General features: G+C 39.1%; 1 protein-coding gene across 1 annotated transcript in view; it reads right to left on the reverse strand.

Annotated features, from left to right (window-relative positions):
* The window catches only part of LOC130207086 (collagen alpha-1(XVII) chain-like), a 29,032-nt gene extending 14,426 nt beyond the window's left edge, over nucleotides 1–14,606 (reverse strand). Inside the window, exons 1-21 of the mRNA XM_056435514.1 lie at nucleotides 14,204–14,606; nucleotides 12,802–12,866; nucleotides 10,621–10,671; nucleotides 10,371–10,478; nucleotides 9,257–9,460; nucleotides 9,017–9,169; nucleotides 8,860–8,916; nucleotides 8,520–8,555; nucleotides 8,330–8,380; nucleotides 6,491–6,628; nucleotides 5,340–5,708; nucleotides 4,213–4,296; nucleotides 3,799–3,861; nucleotides 3,543–3,695; nucleotides 2,585–2,677; nucleotides 2,453–2,497; nucleotides 2,225–2,371; nucleotides 434–1,036; nucleotides 249–299; nucleotides 145–162; nucleotides 7–33 (exon numbers count right to left, since the gene is read on the reverse strand). Of these exons, the coding sequence (XP_056291489.1) occupies nucleotides 7–33; nucleotides 145–162; nucleotides 249–299; nucleotides 434–1,036; nucleotides 2,225–2,371; nucleotides 2,453–2,497; nucleotides 2,585–2,677; nucleotides 3,543–3,695; nucleotides 3,799–3,861; nucleotides 4,213–4,296; nucleotides 5,340–5,708; nucleotides 6,491–6,628; nucleotides 8,330–8,380; nucleotides 8,520–8,555; nucleotides 8,860–8,916; nucleotides 9,017–9,169; nucleotides 9,257–9,460; nucleotides 10,371–10,478; nucleotides 10,621–10,671; nucleotides 12,802–12,856 (2,506 nt within the window). The 5' untranslated portion in view covers nucleotides 12,857–12,866; nucleotides 14,204–14,606. The remainder of the gene's footprint in view (nucleotides 1–6; nucleotides 34–144; nucleotides 163–248; nucleotides 300–433; nucleotides 1,037–2,224; nucleotides 2,372–2,452; nucleotides 2,498–2,584; nucleotides 2,678–3,542; nucleotides 3,696–3,798; nucleotides 3,862–4,212; nucleotides 4,297–5,339; nucleotides 5,709–6,490; nucleotides 6,629–8,329; nucleotides 8,381–8,519; nucleotides 8,556–8,859; nucleotides 8,917–9,016; nucleotides 9,170–9,256; nucleotides 9,461–10,370; nucleotides 10,479–10,620; nucleotides 10,672–12,801; nucleotides 12,867–14,203) is intronic.
* Between the last annotated feature and the right edge of the window lie 2,785 nt (nucleotides 14,607–17,391).

Below are 17,391 nucleotides of genomic sequence, written 5' to 3' on the forward strand. Positions count from 1 at the left end.
GCTCACCTGGAAGTCCAGCGAAACCAGAATCTCCTGTGATAAATAAAACATACATTTGATGATGATGACGGTGAAGAGTAGCTGACATCAAGAATGCAACAGACCAACAGAATTACAGTCACAGTAAATGATTTTCTTCCTGACCTTTAGTTCCAGAGTCCCCTGAAAAGAATAACAAATACTCTCATGTTAATACAGTTCTTTAAAAAAAAAGTAAATACCAAAAAAAATACATATTTAAATGTCACCTTTAGGTCCAGGCATTCCTCGATCTCCCTGCACTGACGATGCTAGGAAAGCTGAGATAGAAAACAACAGTTGAACTTAAATGCAGGGCGTGTGTGTGTGTGTATGTGTATTCATGTCGCCGATATATGTATATAGGTATATATACATTTATATATATGTATATATATATATATATGTGCAGTACCTCTGTATGACTGCGACTGCATTTCAGTTCTTAACATCTGCCGGATCGTCATCTGAAGAGAAGTAGCGTCGACGTGTCCTCCGCTCACTCCGGTCCCGAGACCAGTGCCGCCAGCACTGCCACTGAAACTGGTACCGGTACTGACGCTTCTGCTGGCACTGCCACTGGTACCGGCCCCTCCACCAGCATTGGCCCCGGTGGCCACAGCCCCATTGGCGCCAGCAGAACCACCCCCGAAGATGACGTCAACTCCGTGTCCAGCGCCGGCGCCGCCGCCAGCGCCAGCAATCACGATTCTTGTTTTGGAGCCCGAGCTTCCACCTCCACCTCCGGCGTCAAGATGCAGCGTGTTGTCAGTGTGGGCGGTACCTCCACCTCCAGCTCCTGCTCCTGCTACACCTCCAGCTCCAGCTACACCTCCAGCTACAGCTCCAGCTCCAGCTCCTGCTACACCTCCTGCTACACCTCCAGCTCCAGCTCCAGTGGCCCCATAGAAGTTGAGGTCATTGGAAGAGCCTGACAGCCGGCCGGTACGAGCAGCAGTCACCGAGGACTCGGCCTCCAGCGTAGCCACTCGATTCTTCAGCTTTCTCACGTCTTCAGCTGAGATAGAGACGTCAACATTTGAGAAGATAAACACACAAGGACCACTTGTGGAGGGAGAGATAAGATAATATTATCAATCTGTATTTAATACACCATAGTGTTTTCCGCAGGTTATGAACGTATACGCGGGAGAAGCCTTTCTATCGCTTCGACTTCCGAAAATTGGCGGTTGACTGCTTAACAATCGCTCTTATTTTATGCATGAATTATTTTTTGGCATTCACTTTGATGGAAAGCAGTTTGTGTTTCATTCATCCATACAATTGTGCAATACACTTATTGTTACTATTAAAACAGCATTAAAATAGTCACACAAGTCAGTTACCAAGCTGTGGGCTAAAACCTGAGCTCCATATTGTTGCCTATATTTGTTAACATTTCGGCAAATTAGCACCATTGACAATTATGCAGAATTAGCTAGTATCAGCTGCAGTGTGCAATGCATTGATTTACAGATAACCATCACTGGATCACATCCATTCTGAAGAAACACATCATTCTCCGGCAAGTTCTGTAGTAGATTTCGGATTTCGAAGCAGATTTGTGGACATTTATTTGCTATGGACATCATGATCATGAAGTCCAGTAGTGTGCATCATGTCTGTATGTTCAGATTTAACTCACAAGTTCATTAAACTGCGACTAATCAATTAATAATCAACATAATGCAGTATATTGATGTATGTCACTGAAAAATAAATAATCAAAAAAATACTTTTGGATCTACATTCAACCTGCTACAGATCAGTTAAACGTTACTCCTTTCAGCTTCAGTTGTGTATTGTTGTAACAACACAAATATAGTCTGTATGCCTACTGTGCACGATCTATCATCACATCCCTTTACTAGATACCCCTCAGAACCCGCTCAACAGGTTTGGGCCTCAATTAAAGCTACACCTCAATCATCAAGCAACCATTTCTGGAGCTGCTCCCTGGCAAACTCAGCACTTTACTTTATTTTTCCCCCCCTGTATATTTAGTATTAGTATTAGTATTTAGTTTTTAGTATTTTGTTTTGTGTTTTCTATTTATTTTCATTGATGCTCTGAGGTGCACCGCTGCTGTGATTTTTGAAATTTCCCCACTGTGGGACGAATAAAGGAATATCATATCATATCATATCATATCATATGACTCCTACGGTCTTATCTTTAAAGGACATTTTGTAAAAGTCAGCCTTACCCAGTGCAATGAGGCCAAACAGGAGTCCAAGCAGGAGCAGGGAGAGGAGGAGAAGACCCAGCAGCCATTTCCACCAAGCGCAACAGGCGTCGGAGCAGCAGCATAGTCCTCCACCTCCTCCGAAGATGCCGTCATCCTTGTGAATCTCTGAAGGACGGAGCGTAAAATCCTCACGTTCAAAAATCATCATCAATGTAAATAACAACATATGTGTTGTAAAATAAATACCTGCATAGGTGGCTTTGTCTTTCATTACAACTCCAGATGATCCATCTGATGAAGAATTACAAAAAAACATCACTTGTCTATTTCTCCAATCAAAGCATTTTAGTTTTTTAGATGTTTTGATTAACTACTCACAGTAAGAGTTGCCTGTCTCTGACTTGAGTGGCATTGTCTCCGTGTAGCTTGAAGCGAGCTTCTCTTTCTTCATCGAATCTCCTGATATCGACCCTGGAAAATGAGAAACACCATTGTTTATATTATTGGATTGGATTCAATGTAAATACAATAAAATATTACTTTTATTGTATTTATTGTGTTTAACAAGCAGAACCTAAACAAACACAGCTGTTTAACCTGTTACCTTTACATTTACTGACATATTTTACCCTCGGGGTCAGTTTGACCCCAGCAATTAAAACCTCCAGAAAATTATTAGAATTAATATTGTTTCCCAAGTTTAAGTGTGAGGTACTTCATGTTTGTTTGTTGACTACCTAAATAGCCCTTTAAATATATAAAAAAGTTGATATTTCTTATTTGTTTGACACAGTGAAAAACAGCCTGGGGTCAAATTGACCCCAAAGAACACCGACATTAAACATTGAATGGGGTCAAATTGACCCGAAAGATAACAGGAGGGTTAAGACTGAGAGAACACACAATAGTAATAAACAATGTGTTATAATCCGAGTATTCAAAACACAGAGAGGGCTTTACCAACAAAGAGACACAAGGACTTAATAGCAATACAACGAAAATAAGTAAGTATGTGTTCAAGAAAATATCTTCAATTTAAAAGAGGAAGAAAGACGGAAGAGAATCGATAGTAAAGACCCCAACACAACAAATACATACTATTAATAGTGACAGTGCTTTAGATCCTGTTCTGATTTAAATTATCTATAAAATCTAACAGTAGAAACATTTCTATTCATATTCAGATCAGGTTGTTCATGCTTCTTCTTTGTTACCAGCCACTAAGTATTTATATATGCTTTATAATCTGCTGTGGATGTGGAGAAAGTGGGTCAACGAAGAGTGGAGAAACCCATCAAGTGTTTCTCCGGAAGGGGGCGGTCAGCAGCCGACTCACCTCCTCCCATCGGGAAGCAGCCGCTGCTGAACTGCTTCCCGGTGTCTTTGGCCGTTATGAGCATTTCTGTATCCCTCTTGGCTGGAAAGTTCTCCTTGTCAGACATCAGGAACTTGTCTTTCTTGTATGAATCATCAGTGTGGGATCGAGTGGCTGACGACAACAACAGACAGTCCGGAATCATTTAGGTTTGTGAATTGTTTTTGACGGCGATAAAACATATTTCATATTGTATCAAAACGATTTTCAGACTTACTTGTAGAGATTCCAGAGCCGATGAAACCCCCGCCATTTGACAAGTTCTTCTGAACGCCGTAACCTGTAAATACAGACGCACAAAGATTTGGTAAAGTATTTCCGAGCCATAGGACAGGAGAGAGACTGTTTTAAGCCCCTGCTGCCTCTAACCTGACCAAATATAACAGAAAGGAACCAAAATAAACAGTAATACTTCATAATAACTGCACGCTAAGCATTTTATAATAATGAATTTACAAATGGTGAATCCGTCATGTATAACGTGTCGAAGGATGCTTTATAAATGATAAATTAAGTGTTTACTCATCCTTAACTAATGCTTCATAGCGTGCAGTTATTACAAAGTGTTACCAAGGTTACAAACATGTCGGATGTAAGACATAGAAGACATCTTCAGAACATGCTGCCGTACCTCCAGGAGAAGGGAGTGTGTTGCTTCCACTGGTTGTGAGCACACTGGGAGAAGTGGGAGCCAGATTATTCTGAAAGCCGTAAACTGTAAACACAAATGCAAGGTTTGATATGATTTAATAACAAAAAGTAACACACACACACACACACAGAGGTTGCACATGAATATTCACAAAACAGGAAGAAAACCGATACAGGGAAAAGTTTGTGTAATGTTTTTGTTTTGTTTTGTCTTGTTTTTTTTTCTCCTTGTTTTCATCTTATGTAAAAAATAATAATAAAAACATCATCCTTGTGTAGTGTTTTCGACAAGGTTATACATTTGTGTATTTTCTTTTTGTAAAATAATATTTTCAGCATAACAAACTGTAAATGCTATTTCACTACAAATATCCTGTAAAAAAAATGTTGTTAATAAAAAATAAATCTTAAAAAAAGAAGATGTAAACAAATGTGACTGTAAAAATGAATAGTATTGGAGAAGATAAGGTGTTGCTTATGTTCAGTGACCAGCAGATACAACTGTGTTATATGGGCAGCTTCCAACTATGGAGAATGCTCTCAATGAAAACTCCCTGAATAAATAAGGGTTATAAAAATGAAGAAAAAAAACTATACATGGACATACAAATAAATGGATGAACTAGAATGGACACTCGGTAGAGCGCATACCTTCGCATATCACAAGATTGGGCATTGAATTATGAACATTTTGGCATTATTTGCATGTCAATTGGATATAAATTGGCCGCGCTATGGTAAAAAGAAGATGTTCACCTTTTCATGACCTTGACCATGACCTTTGACCCAATCGATCCCAAAATCTAATCAAATGGTCCCCGGATAATAACCAATCATCCCACCAAATTGCATGCAATTCGGTTTAATACTTTTTGAGTTATGCGAATAACACGCATACAAATAAATAAATAAATAAATACACGGCGATCAAAACATAACCTTCCGCATTTTCAATGCGAAGGTAATGACCATAAAACAAACCATAAATAAGTGTTTGCTCATTTTTTATATTCATGTGTAGCTAAATCCATATAAAGTGCATAACATAGCAGAGAAAAACAGTCACCACAACATTCCAGGTCACGTTCAGGGGACGTTTGTTCTCACCCGACAGGGACGAGGGCGAGGTGAGGCAGAGCGGCGCCGATCCTACCGACATGTTGTTGTTGCCAGACTGGTAGGTGCTGGTGTTGCCAGCGACCACCGTGGTGGAGGCGGAGGGCAAGGTGGAGGTGGACCAAGATAAAGTAGGAAGCGTTGCGTCCAACGTGTCATACTGGCCTGATCTGACACCAGTGTCGTACTGGGCTGATCTGACACCAGTGTCATACTGCCCTGATTTCAGACCAACATCACAATGGCCCAATTTGACACCAGTATCAAACTGCCCAGATGTCAGGCCGGTATCATAAAAGCCTGATGTGTCGATGGTTTGGAACCCAGCTGATCTCACACCAGGGCCAAATGAAGTTGAACCTGCAGGAAAGAAAACACAGTGCAAAGTGTGTTTAACCAACGTTTTTTATATATTCCTTGTATGTTGTCCAAAATTATGGAGGACTCAAAATGACTTAAGTATAAATAAATAAATGCATGAATATATATAGGAATAAATAAATAAATGCTTAAATAAATGTATAAATAAATAAATAAATGCTTAAATAAATGTATAAATAAATAATTAAATACAGGAATGAATGTATAAATAAATAATTAAATACAGGAATGAATAAATATAAGTTATAAATCAACAGGACATCATTAAATAATAATGAGCTCATTTGAATACACGGACACATAAATGTCACACATAAATAAATGAAGAAATACGTGTGGACACATAAATAGAGATATAAATAAATGAAGAAATACAGAAATGTAGAAATATAACTTATATTTATTAATTTCTTTATTTATACATTTATTCTTGTATTTATTTATTCATGTATACATTTATTTAAGCATTTATTGATTTATTCCTGTATTTATTTATACATTTATTTAAGCATGTATTCTTGTATTTATTCATGCATTTATTTATTTATTTATTTATACTTAAGTCATTTTAAGTCCTCCATACAAAATGAGAGAGAAGATATTGCATTTTATCTGTGCATCAGAGAAGTTTTCCCAGGATTCCATGAGATATAATGCTAACACATGTGAGGCCATTTTAAACCACACATGTGTAGGAGGGAGACACGGCGTCTGTGCATGTCGAGCATGTGCACGTGTGCGACTCTGGTGACGGTATTTACCCGACTGAGAGGCCACGGAGGCCGTCTTGGTTTCCACGCTGGCCTTTTTCGGGACAGGCAGGGTGATGGAGCAGCGGGTGGGACTGACGCTGCAGGAGCGTCCCTTCAGCAGCTTCTTCACGTCGTCGAGCTCCGTCCCTGAGATGGACAAAAAAAGATTTCATATTTTTTCAGGCTCGACAGCAAAACGTGTCACAAAGTCTGTTGTGCTTTTGTTTCAATAGGGTCTGAATACAGATATACAGATTGCCTACTGCACTCTGCCTCTGGCTAATCTTTGGGGAAAAAACTAAGTATCTCTCAACAGATTACATGTTCTTTCTTTTTTTACGAAATAAACTTTATTTTGCTCACTTACAGTCCATATATAAATTAGATGTATCTCTTATATACATACTGGACATATCCCATATATATATATAAATTATATATATTATATATATATATATTATATATATATACAGTATATATATGGAAGTAAGATATAAGTAAGTATGAAGAAGTAAGAGTCCAAAGCTTGAATGGCATTTGCTGAGATCTTCTAAGCTAGTTTGCTTTAGCACAGTTTAAAGTAGTTTCCTTTTCCTCAATTATGATTGGATGTCGTTACTGCTTCATTTAAATAGCTAAACTAAATCAATATATAAACTGAGCTTTAGTTTGAGCAAAGGCTAGTCACTATCTTCCACACTGGCTTACTTAGCTGTGGAGTTATCTTCCTCTATATGGCAAGAGAGTGCATTCAAATATTAATATAGTCTAAAATCTACATATGAAAGAATATAATACTTCAAAAGTGGTCATTCATAATCTGGATTTTTATCGTCAATACTTCAGTATATGTGAGCAGTTATAACCAACCTGTTTTCTTGAGTAGGCTACAACGTTTTAACGCAGGACTTTTATGTATATGGTGGTGCTCTGGGTCGGGTTACTAGCTGCTCTCTCTTTGAAAGTCTGTGTGGCTGTGCTTGATGACAGGACTGGGATCCGTTGCGTGGGTCTAGTGGCAAGCCGCTTAAACAGTTTCAATAGACTCTGGGCTGGAATCTGCTAAATGTAATGGAGTAAAAAGGACATTTCCCCCTGAAATGTGGTGAAGAAGTAACATGAAATAAAAAGTAAAAGTTCCTCAACGGTGTACTCGGGTCGGCCTTCAGTACCGATTCCATTCCATGCTGTTGGATTGCTATTTCTACTCAAGTAAATGTAATGATGTACTTCTTCCAACCACTGCATAATATGCACGATAGTAATCCGAAACCTGGTTGTGTTGAGGAAGGTTAAGTTGCCACAGAATGACTCACTGTTAAAAAAAAAGCAAATGAAATGACTGCAGTTCTGCCTTTTGGCCAGCAGGGGGAGCGACCAGCGTCTGAAGGCCTGCCCACTGCCCTCCTTGAGAAGGGTGGTGCTGCAAACAGTGACTCATGTGTGCCATTGTTGCCACCACAAATCTGCCTTCACTTCTTCCCAACACAATGCAAACACAGTGACCGTGATCCTCGGTGTTTGAATCTCACGCGTTTCTTTTTGCTGATGTACTGCACACTCTGTGTCTGGGGGAACTGCACGTGTTTTGCTAATTGGAATTTTATGGCCATAAACATGCATGTCAGAGGTGAAAGAGGAGGAATGTCCTATGCTGGGCCAAAGCATTTGACAGCATCGGAATTTTAAAAAAACATCCTGCTCTGAATGGACTCTGCAGGATAAAGAAGCTCTTTCACTATCCGTGTGCTACTTTGAATGGACACACTCAAATGCAAATGCTTTGTTGCTTCGTGAGGAATTACATAAGCAGCAGCAAATGAATGAATGTGTTTCAAGTGGTCTTACATCTGCTGGCGGAAGGAGAGGCGCTTTGTAGTCTGGCTCTGATCTCGCTCTCTGGAGAGAAAATCACACACGCAAAATGGAAAATGAAATCCTGATTTCATAAGAAAGGAAAGCTTGGACAATTCGGAGTCAGATCGTACAGACATAATGAAGAGATGGAGGGGGGGGGGGGGGGTCAGTTATTGAGTACCTCTGCTTTCACTCCTCCCTCTTGTGGCGCTGGAGCCTGGGAAAAAAATAAACACACACACAGACACGTGAGGACAAACCTGAACAAATATTGTGTGATCACAACATATATATATATATATATATATATATATATATAGATATATATCTATATATATAGATATATATATATATAGATATACAGTATATAGATATATAAATGTATATATATAGATATATAGATATATATAAATATATATATAAATATATATATAGATATATATATAAATATATATAGATATATATATGTATATAAATATATATATATATATATATCACATAGAGCTGTCACTCTCACTTACAATAGATTCCATAATCTTTGCGTGGAAACTCTGGAGAGGAATTGCCACTGGAACTTCCTAAAAAAGAAAACCGTTTTGAATGACCATTTCCTTAACTTTTTGAGCTTCTTTTTCAGGCTCTGCTTGATGCCAACTTTGAATATTAACAGGACCTCACCGTCATAACCTCCTGAGCGGCTGGATACGTTCTTCCTCTCCCGGAAAACTGGAGACAGGCCTCCTGCTGAGCCAGCAGTCTGCGTTCTCCTGGCACCGCCCGACGAGCTGGACCTGACCTTTGACACCGAGCTCACGAGATAACTGCCGCCCCCTCTGCTCCCTCCCCCGATGCCTCCTGCTACGCTTCCTCCTCCGATGCTTCCTCCTGTTCCTACTCCTCCTCCTCCCCCTCCTCCACCTCCTCCGCCGCCTCCTCCACCTCCACTGCTTCCTCCTCCACTGCCTCCTCCGATGCCTCGTCCTCCGCCGCCTCGTCCTCCTCCTGTACTTCTGAACCCATCTCCGTCTATGAAGACTCCCCCTCCATCACCTCCTGAGGAGTCTCCTCCGACGTAAACTCCTGAGGAGGAGCTGAAGCTGCTGGTGTTCACACCTACAGAAGCTGGGGGGGGATGAGGCGTGCAGGTTATTTTTGATTTCCTGAAACTGGATCATGTCCACACAAGCAGGAATATTTCTGAGTCACTTTTCAGTGACGTGGAAATAATTTTACTCACTCGTAATTGATATTATGCCTATTTTGATGCTATTATTACTCACTTCTACTCACAGACTTCTACTTACTTCTATTACTTCCTTCTATTCCACTACATTTAAGAACAACTAGCTTTCACTGCACTATATTTACAAAGAGCTGCAGGTAAGAATTAAGATCTTCATACAAAACACAGTATATCATGAGAGTATAATGTATTGTGCATTAAACTTAGTGTATACATTAACAGAAATGCTGGAGTTGGAGTTCTGTGGAAACATTTACAAACTTGATTGATTTGCAGAGGAATTGCCATGAGGCAAAAATAATGACTGTATGCATCATAATAATAATAATAATAATAATAATAATAATAATAATAACAATAATAATAATAAAGAGGGGAAATCTACAAATCCTCAGATTTGACAGGCTGGACTGTTTTTGTTTTTTGTTTTTTTCGAAAGCTGATCATCATAACAGTCCCAATTATTCTGAAATGATTTGGACTTTTTGATCATTAACAGGTGTATTACTGTGTCAGCTCTAATTGTGCACAGGTATTCTGTTGGGTAGTTTAATCAATAATAAAGTAGTATACTTTTTAAGCTGTTCATACATTTTTGTAAAGAAATAACCTGCAGTCTAATACATGTAGAGAAGTTCTTAAAAACTGCAAGTGATATAAAATAGAATCCAAATCAGGACTTCTCATCTACTGCGGTTTCAAAATACAGCATTTAACATCTCAAAACCTTTTTTGAAGACAAACCCACAACTTCCCAATTTTGGATCATGAGTGGAAATTTGCTCTCACATGAAGAAAAATAAGTTCGGCTGCTGTTCTGGGTTAAGACATTCTTCTCCAAGCCCAGCCCTCCAGCACTGCTGGACATATTCCTGTGATTTGATCCGCTTGTTCCCTCTAGCAACGAGAAGACACACGGCAAAACAAGAAGGAGCTGTTACTCATCGGGCACTTCCTTTAGAGCGGCTCGGCTATAATTATTGTATTATGCGTTTAGTTTAGAATTTAAGGAAGCATAGGAAAAAAAAGAGACACTCACTTGGTGGGAGAGAAGTCAGTCTGGAGGTGGAGATTACAGTTTCTCTCACAACTGAGCACACGGAAAACAAAGACGATGGTTACTGCGTTATCCTGAGAGTTATACCTTTCCCTATAAGTTCTGAATATTGAGTGACCGGCACGGTGTTGATGTTTACGATTCCAGAGTATAAATCATGTGACTTTGATCGATCCAGTGTTGACGGTTTTATCAACAGTGTGGCGCTTTCGTAAAAAAACTTCCAGTAGCACTTTGTAATACAGTTTATGTTTCAATCTAAAAACTAACGGCTTTATTCAAAGATAGCGAATAATTTAATCAGAATGCTTAATATCAGTTATAGGTCATTAATAAGATGGTTGATGTTACAAGTACATGCTCGGTAGATTATTATTAGCATTATAATAAGAACCCTTATTACACTTAATGGTCTATTAGAAAGTTAAACATTCATAACTTTTCAGTAATAACTTGACTATTAATGACTCCCCAGCCAGAGCGATTCTCCACAACCTGCACACTTACGAGGTTTGTTTAATAACGCAGTACCATAATTGATGTGCTAACTAACTGAAGCCCTTAGTTTCAGCTTATAAACTCGTTATAACAGGTATCCTATTACAAAGTGCCTCCAACATTCCTGAATGTTGAGAGTAATCATGTGTAAATGTGTATAGTTTTAGTTCTAGTTAAGGTTTTTGTTGATTGTATACAATACACAAACATAAAAGTATATCTTACATATCAGCCTTTTCTGGGAGGGACACAGCTGTGATTTTTACACTTTGTTCTTGAGCTTCCAGACGGATCTAACGGCCTTCGTCTGCAGATAGAGTTTGCTCAGTTGTCCTTGGGATCGTTTAATTGTTGACATGAGATAAAGTTTATAATAACAGCTAAATCATCTCCATGAAGTAATTGGTTCTTTGTACCCAAATGGCTTACGACTATTTTTAAGGGAAATAATGAACCTTCAACCCAATTTTGTCATTGCATGTTGTGAACGTGTGTGTGTGTGTAAACTCTTTGCTAAATATCAAGAGAGCGTGAGCAATTCTTTAAATACAGTTTGTTGAAAACTGCAAGTGCTGTGAAACCAAATCTAAATCAGTACTTCTCTTTCCTTTCTCGAATTAAAATATGTATGTTTCTAATTAATACCAATATAACACCCTCCACTCAGAGGCATCTTGTTCTCCAGCTGCAGCCTGTCGAATTTAAACAGCAACAAAAAATGTAAATTCCATTTCAGTTTCACGCTGCCTCATCGCTCCTGTCGTCGTCCTCCTCGTGTTTCACACTTTTTGGGACTTTTGTGTGTGTCCGAGTCAAGGTTCGAAACTAAAGGTCATGCTGATTGATGCCGTTGCTCCTCGACTTTGAAAAAACCTCCAACAAAGTCCCGGAGATGCTAAATCAGCGCATTAAAAAAACATCTTGAAACTTATTTTGGCTTTTTTCTTATCTTCCAACTACGTAGACGCATGTGTGTCCAAACCACACTATCTTGTTTATCTCTTCTTTTTCCACTCCGTCCTTTCACTCTTCTGTAAAGCACTTGTTTGGAGTGTAAATGATACAAACTCAACTTTCTTTTTAAAGGGACGTATAAAAGAAGAGGAAAAACATGAGGACGACCGGGTGGCTGATTACATGTTCTTCTCAGTTTGCATCAAACATATAATCAGGCGCTCCTCGGCTTCGCCACCCTTCACCGTGTCAAAAGTCATCAGGCCGAGATGAGCTTCCCTTTAACTTTGAGTTATGACGACTGGAGGAAAACACCGGAGGATGACTGATAGCGAGAAACAGAAATGGAAACCGACACCAGGGAAGGCATGCCTTGATGTTAGAGATAGTAAGCCCCCAAGAGACAAAAGCATCACCCAAGAAAAATAAGTGTGAAGTATGGTATTCTTATCTGTCATTAAGCTTTAAAATGAGAAGACATATGTTTACAGCTCTTGCCACATAAAGTTCTACTTTGTTTTTGGGGAAATACATGTTTCTTATTACGTTTGTGTTGCCGGAGACATTTCAGTGGCATGTATCGCTAAAACTCTGCATGATAAAACCCATATTATTTGCATATCTACAGCTACAAGTGTGAACAAGTGTTCGTAACTCGTGTTTACATGGTGATTCCTTAAAAAACATCAGGAATAAATTCTGAAATCTCACCCTTTTCTTCCGACAGGCCTCCTGAGAAGTCCATCTGTCTTGTTAACTCGTCCATCGCAATTTATCTGGTGAGATGATGATGATGATAAAAGGTTGACCACAGTCCTGTACACTGTGCCAACTGTTGTTAAAAGTCTGTTTAGTCCTTGACTTGTAATTATGGTTTAAATGTCATTTTAGTAAACATGTGATGGGAAAACGGGCAACATTGCCAGTTGTTATTCCAGGAATTATTTGGGTTCAAGACAAGCCTGTTTGTATCTGAAGTTTACTGCATCAATTTAAAATGTTATGCCACTGAAGACAGAAAAATGCCATCAGTCACATAAAAAAAAAACATAATCTCATGTTTCCATCAAACATCCTTCTTTTACTGATCTTGATGAAGACAGAAACTCTCTATTAGATCGATAGATCAGGTATAAGACATGCCCTCTTCTGTATTTAAAAATGAATAACTTTGTCTTGATGTTTAAATATCATGTGAACAATGTAAACTGCACTAAAGGCCCCAGAGCTTACAAAGCATCATTTATAGATTTCAATAGCAGTTGTATTCACGTTGTGTCCTTCAAGACGAACAAAAGAACAAAAGTGCAACTCTGAACGACCATCCTCTCGCCACACCCTGCCAGCTAAGGATATTTAACAGCATGTGCCTCATTTACCGCACACTTTCATATCACATTAAGAAAATAAAAAGGCAAGAAACTGCTCCAAAGAATTGCATTTTCCCCTTTCCTCATAGCTTGGGCCACTAAAACCCAAATCTACCCTGTAAATTGCAATATTCCTGCAAGTGAGAGTTGCTCTCAGCTCTGAGAAAAGTACCATTTTAGTGAAAGTCAATTAAACCAACATTTCTGAATACATCTACTGTCTTCTTTCATCTAAGCTTGTGCCATATTAACTATCATAGCTGATCTGCTCAGCAAATACACAAGGCTGTTGTCACATACAGCTCCTACAGCTAGGTCAGGTAATATATTTAGAGGGTTGCAAATAGCTCGGCAAAAATACATGTAAAGCGATCCTGAGATCACTCTAACGGAGTCATTCTATAGATACCACCGGAAGAAAACGATTCCCAAAACCCCGACTAGACTTCACAGGCAAGCAACAACAACAGGAAGAACTTTCCGTTGTTTTATTGGGAATATAGTGGACTTTGCAGAATGCCATAGGCCTACAAGAAAGCCTATAACTAAAAAAGCCCCAAAAAAGACTTTTACAGCCCATCACCAAACTCCCAGAGAGCAATTAGTTAGTGCAGAGACGCAACAGCCACGAGGGAGGAAAAACACCCGCACCATCCAGCATCAACAACCTTTTATATATTTATATATATATATATAAAGTCTCCAGGTTATGCCAGTGTACTTTAAATTGTTAAAATCCATACCTTCAGCCAGCTTGAACAACAAACAATCAAATCCCGATATCTGTCAAGATGGACCGACTGGTCCCGTCCACCGGAGAGTAAATGTGTTGATATGAAGTGGACGCGCGTGGGATGTTCTTTAATAGTCCTCCGTCCTCATGTGCCTTTTGTGCCCGAACTTTCCCAGGCGAGTCAAAACAGAGATGATGGCACCGGTCCCAGCCGCGCCCATCAGGTGGAGCAGACGGCAAGCTGAATTTTTTTAAAGAAAAGAAGGAGAGGAAGAAAGAAAGAAAAACAGCGCCTGAGGGAACCAATTATCTCGACTCACCTCAGCGGAGTCAGATAGTCGACTGTGAAAAATGAAAGTGGTCAACCCCTCCTGCTGCTACTGCTGCTGCGTGCGTGAGTCGCTGCACTTTTCCAAACTGGCAAAGTTGTGTGAAGGAGGTATTTGGGAGTTTTTATCCCTTTTCTTTTTCTTTTTACGGATTGTGGGCGTGCGTCCATCTCATGTTCTGCTGAGCTATTGTGTGCGGCATTCTGTTGCAGCTGGAACACATCTGGCATTCAGACTACATGGTTTCAATCACTGTGCTCTTGCATAACACACACTATTTTACCACGTGGAAACACATTTTCTGTGAAAAAGCCTCGTGCAAAACTCAAAATACTGCTCAAAGTAATGTCGCTGACTTCCAGGTCTTTGTTCGAAAGGCTGATCAGCATGTGTGTGCAGCTGTTGAAGGATCAGTTGTCCAGCTTACTGTATAGAATTACACACACACAGAATCATTGTTTTTAACTCTCCGTGGTCATAATAAAAGTTCCCTCTCTATTCATTTGCATTCATGCAATTTTGAGCCAAATTGGACCCTTTATTCCTCTGCTGGCAGCCACAAGCGCCACTAGGATCCCTCACCCACCACACCCAGTGTAGACATCCACCCACTGCATGACTCACAGCGAGCATGTCGAGCAATCTGCTCAAATGATGGAAAACAAATGGCCCCAAGGACAGAGCGGAGGAGGAGCTGCTCCCCTCACATCCATGTGCAAGCTCGAATAATGCCAAAACTAACGAAAAGGGGGCTGGTTTCAAACAACAGATTCCAGGATATGGTGGAGAAGGAGAAAATAAGGAGTTGACTGGTTTGTGCAGCCCTTTTGTGCTCAAACACATGCACTTGAGGTTAATAGCTTTACCAATAAGGACTCATCATTTCTCTGACACCAGCAGGCAGCTGTAAAGGTGCCCACATTCAGTTCACGGGGAGTGTGTTGCATAGCAGATAACCAAGGGTTCTTTCAAGGTTTATCAAGATAATGATTCACACATTCATGATTCAATGTGAAAGTATTGTAAATAAACGGCCAGTTATCCTCAGATAAACCAGAAAACATCACTCATTGGCCTTCATTACAGGAACTGATACAAATGTATATCTTATATTGTTTTTCTTCACGACTGAGGAATTTGTGTGCGAAGCTTTATCACTTTCTGCTGAAACCTCCTGCAGGCATGTTGTTTCTGCATTTTTTTATTGTTAACTAAAAAAGATAATTTAGGAAATCGAAACAGGCTGGCTTGACTTGTTGAGATTTGTAAAAGAGACCAAGCTGAGGCTCATCGTTTAGATAGATAGATAGATGGTAGATATGTACTTTATTAATCCCCAAGGGGAAATTTGTCGTAACAGTAGCAGCACCAATAAACTAAACACACAAGAATAAAGAATAAAATATATAAAACAGGGATGAAAGATATAGATGTATACAAGAAGTATACAAAGTAAAATATAAAATAAAATATATATGTATATATACAACATATATGCATACACAATACACAATACAATCCGAATGACAAATTAAATTAAATATTAAAATATTAAATATAGACAGTGTGCAAAATGCAAAGTGTGTGTATGTGTGTAGTGTAAATAAATAAATGAAATGTGTGAAGTGCAGATCAACATAGTGTGGATATGAAGTTATTATTGCAGTTATTGCACTAGGATCTGGCAAGAGGTGATCTGTTATAGAGCCTCATAGCCGTCGGCAGGAATGTTCTCCTGTATCTGTGCTTGTGGCAGCGGAGCGTGATAAAACGTCTGGAGAAAGTACTCCTCTGTCCCTGTCGGAGGTGGTGGAGAGGGTGGTAATGAATGTTACACTTCTCAGTTATAGGCTGGTAAACCTCTCGAGGAAAATCTCTCCAACAAAAAAGACACACCAGCATATAATAAGTTCCAGGGGAGCACTCTTTGTGTGTGGTCTGAGGAAAGGCAGCTTGAATCCTCACTGGATTGTTTCTGGATTTACCTGGATATTTGGCTTAACATGAAAAAGAGACATTTTTTAAGAGAGTATGTCACAATTTATTTATAACTTATTTTTGGTTTATTTTCTCACCAGACACTCAACTTGAGGTGAAATCATTTAATCTTGTTAATTTACAGGAAAGTAATCAGCAATTAGTTTTGATGATCTCTTTTAAATAAAGTAATCTATTGAGTTAAAAATATTCCCTAATATCAGCTCTAAATTGTGAGCATATTCTGCTTTTTTAATGCGTAGATTAATTGATAATACAAGTAATTGTTGGTTGCAGCCCTATGAAAAATATGATTTGTGATGTCCTCATTGTATAAAGAAAATAAATACAAATATGACTGAGAGCATATCGTCGGGCACAGAGGGAAGCACCTTGTACGAACTGGAAGTGTTTCTAAAAGAAATGCAAGACTTCATTTATGTGTTCAACGTACATTATTTTGTAATTACTTCAAGAAAACACATCTCTCATCATGAGGGGGAGGGGGGGGGGGACAGAAAGCATATAAGTAAAACTGACATTTGAAAAGCATTTGAATAGATTCGAGTCATCAGCCTTTTTTTACTCAAGACATTTTGACATGTTACAGTAGAAACAAAGAAACAATTAAATAAATTGATGGCTGAGTTTCATTTAGCTGCTCCAGTTTCAGGGTTCTAGTATTGTGCATATACTGGCTCAGTCAGACTTCCATCGTTCACTGGTGCTTTTTGAACACAACCAAATTATTAGCAACATCTGTGCTGCATGACAAGTCCAAATGTCTGCTGTAAACTAGAGCAGATGGGGCCTAAAAATGTCACAGAACATCTGTTGGTTTTAGCAATTTGATTATTTGCACATTTCTTCGGAATTTTCAACACTGAAGGAC

Source organism: Pseudoliparis swirei, chromosome 17, assembly GCF_029220125.1.
Source record: "Pseudoliparis swirei isolate HS2019 ecotype Mariana Trench chromosome 17, NWPU_hadal_v1, whole genome shotgun sequence".
Taxonomy (NCBI): Eukaryota; Metazoa; Chordata; class Actinopteri; order Perciformes; family Liparidae; genus Pseudoliparis; species Pseudoliparis swirei.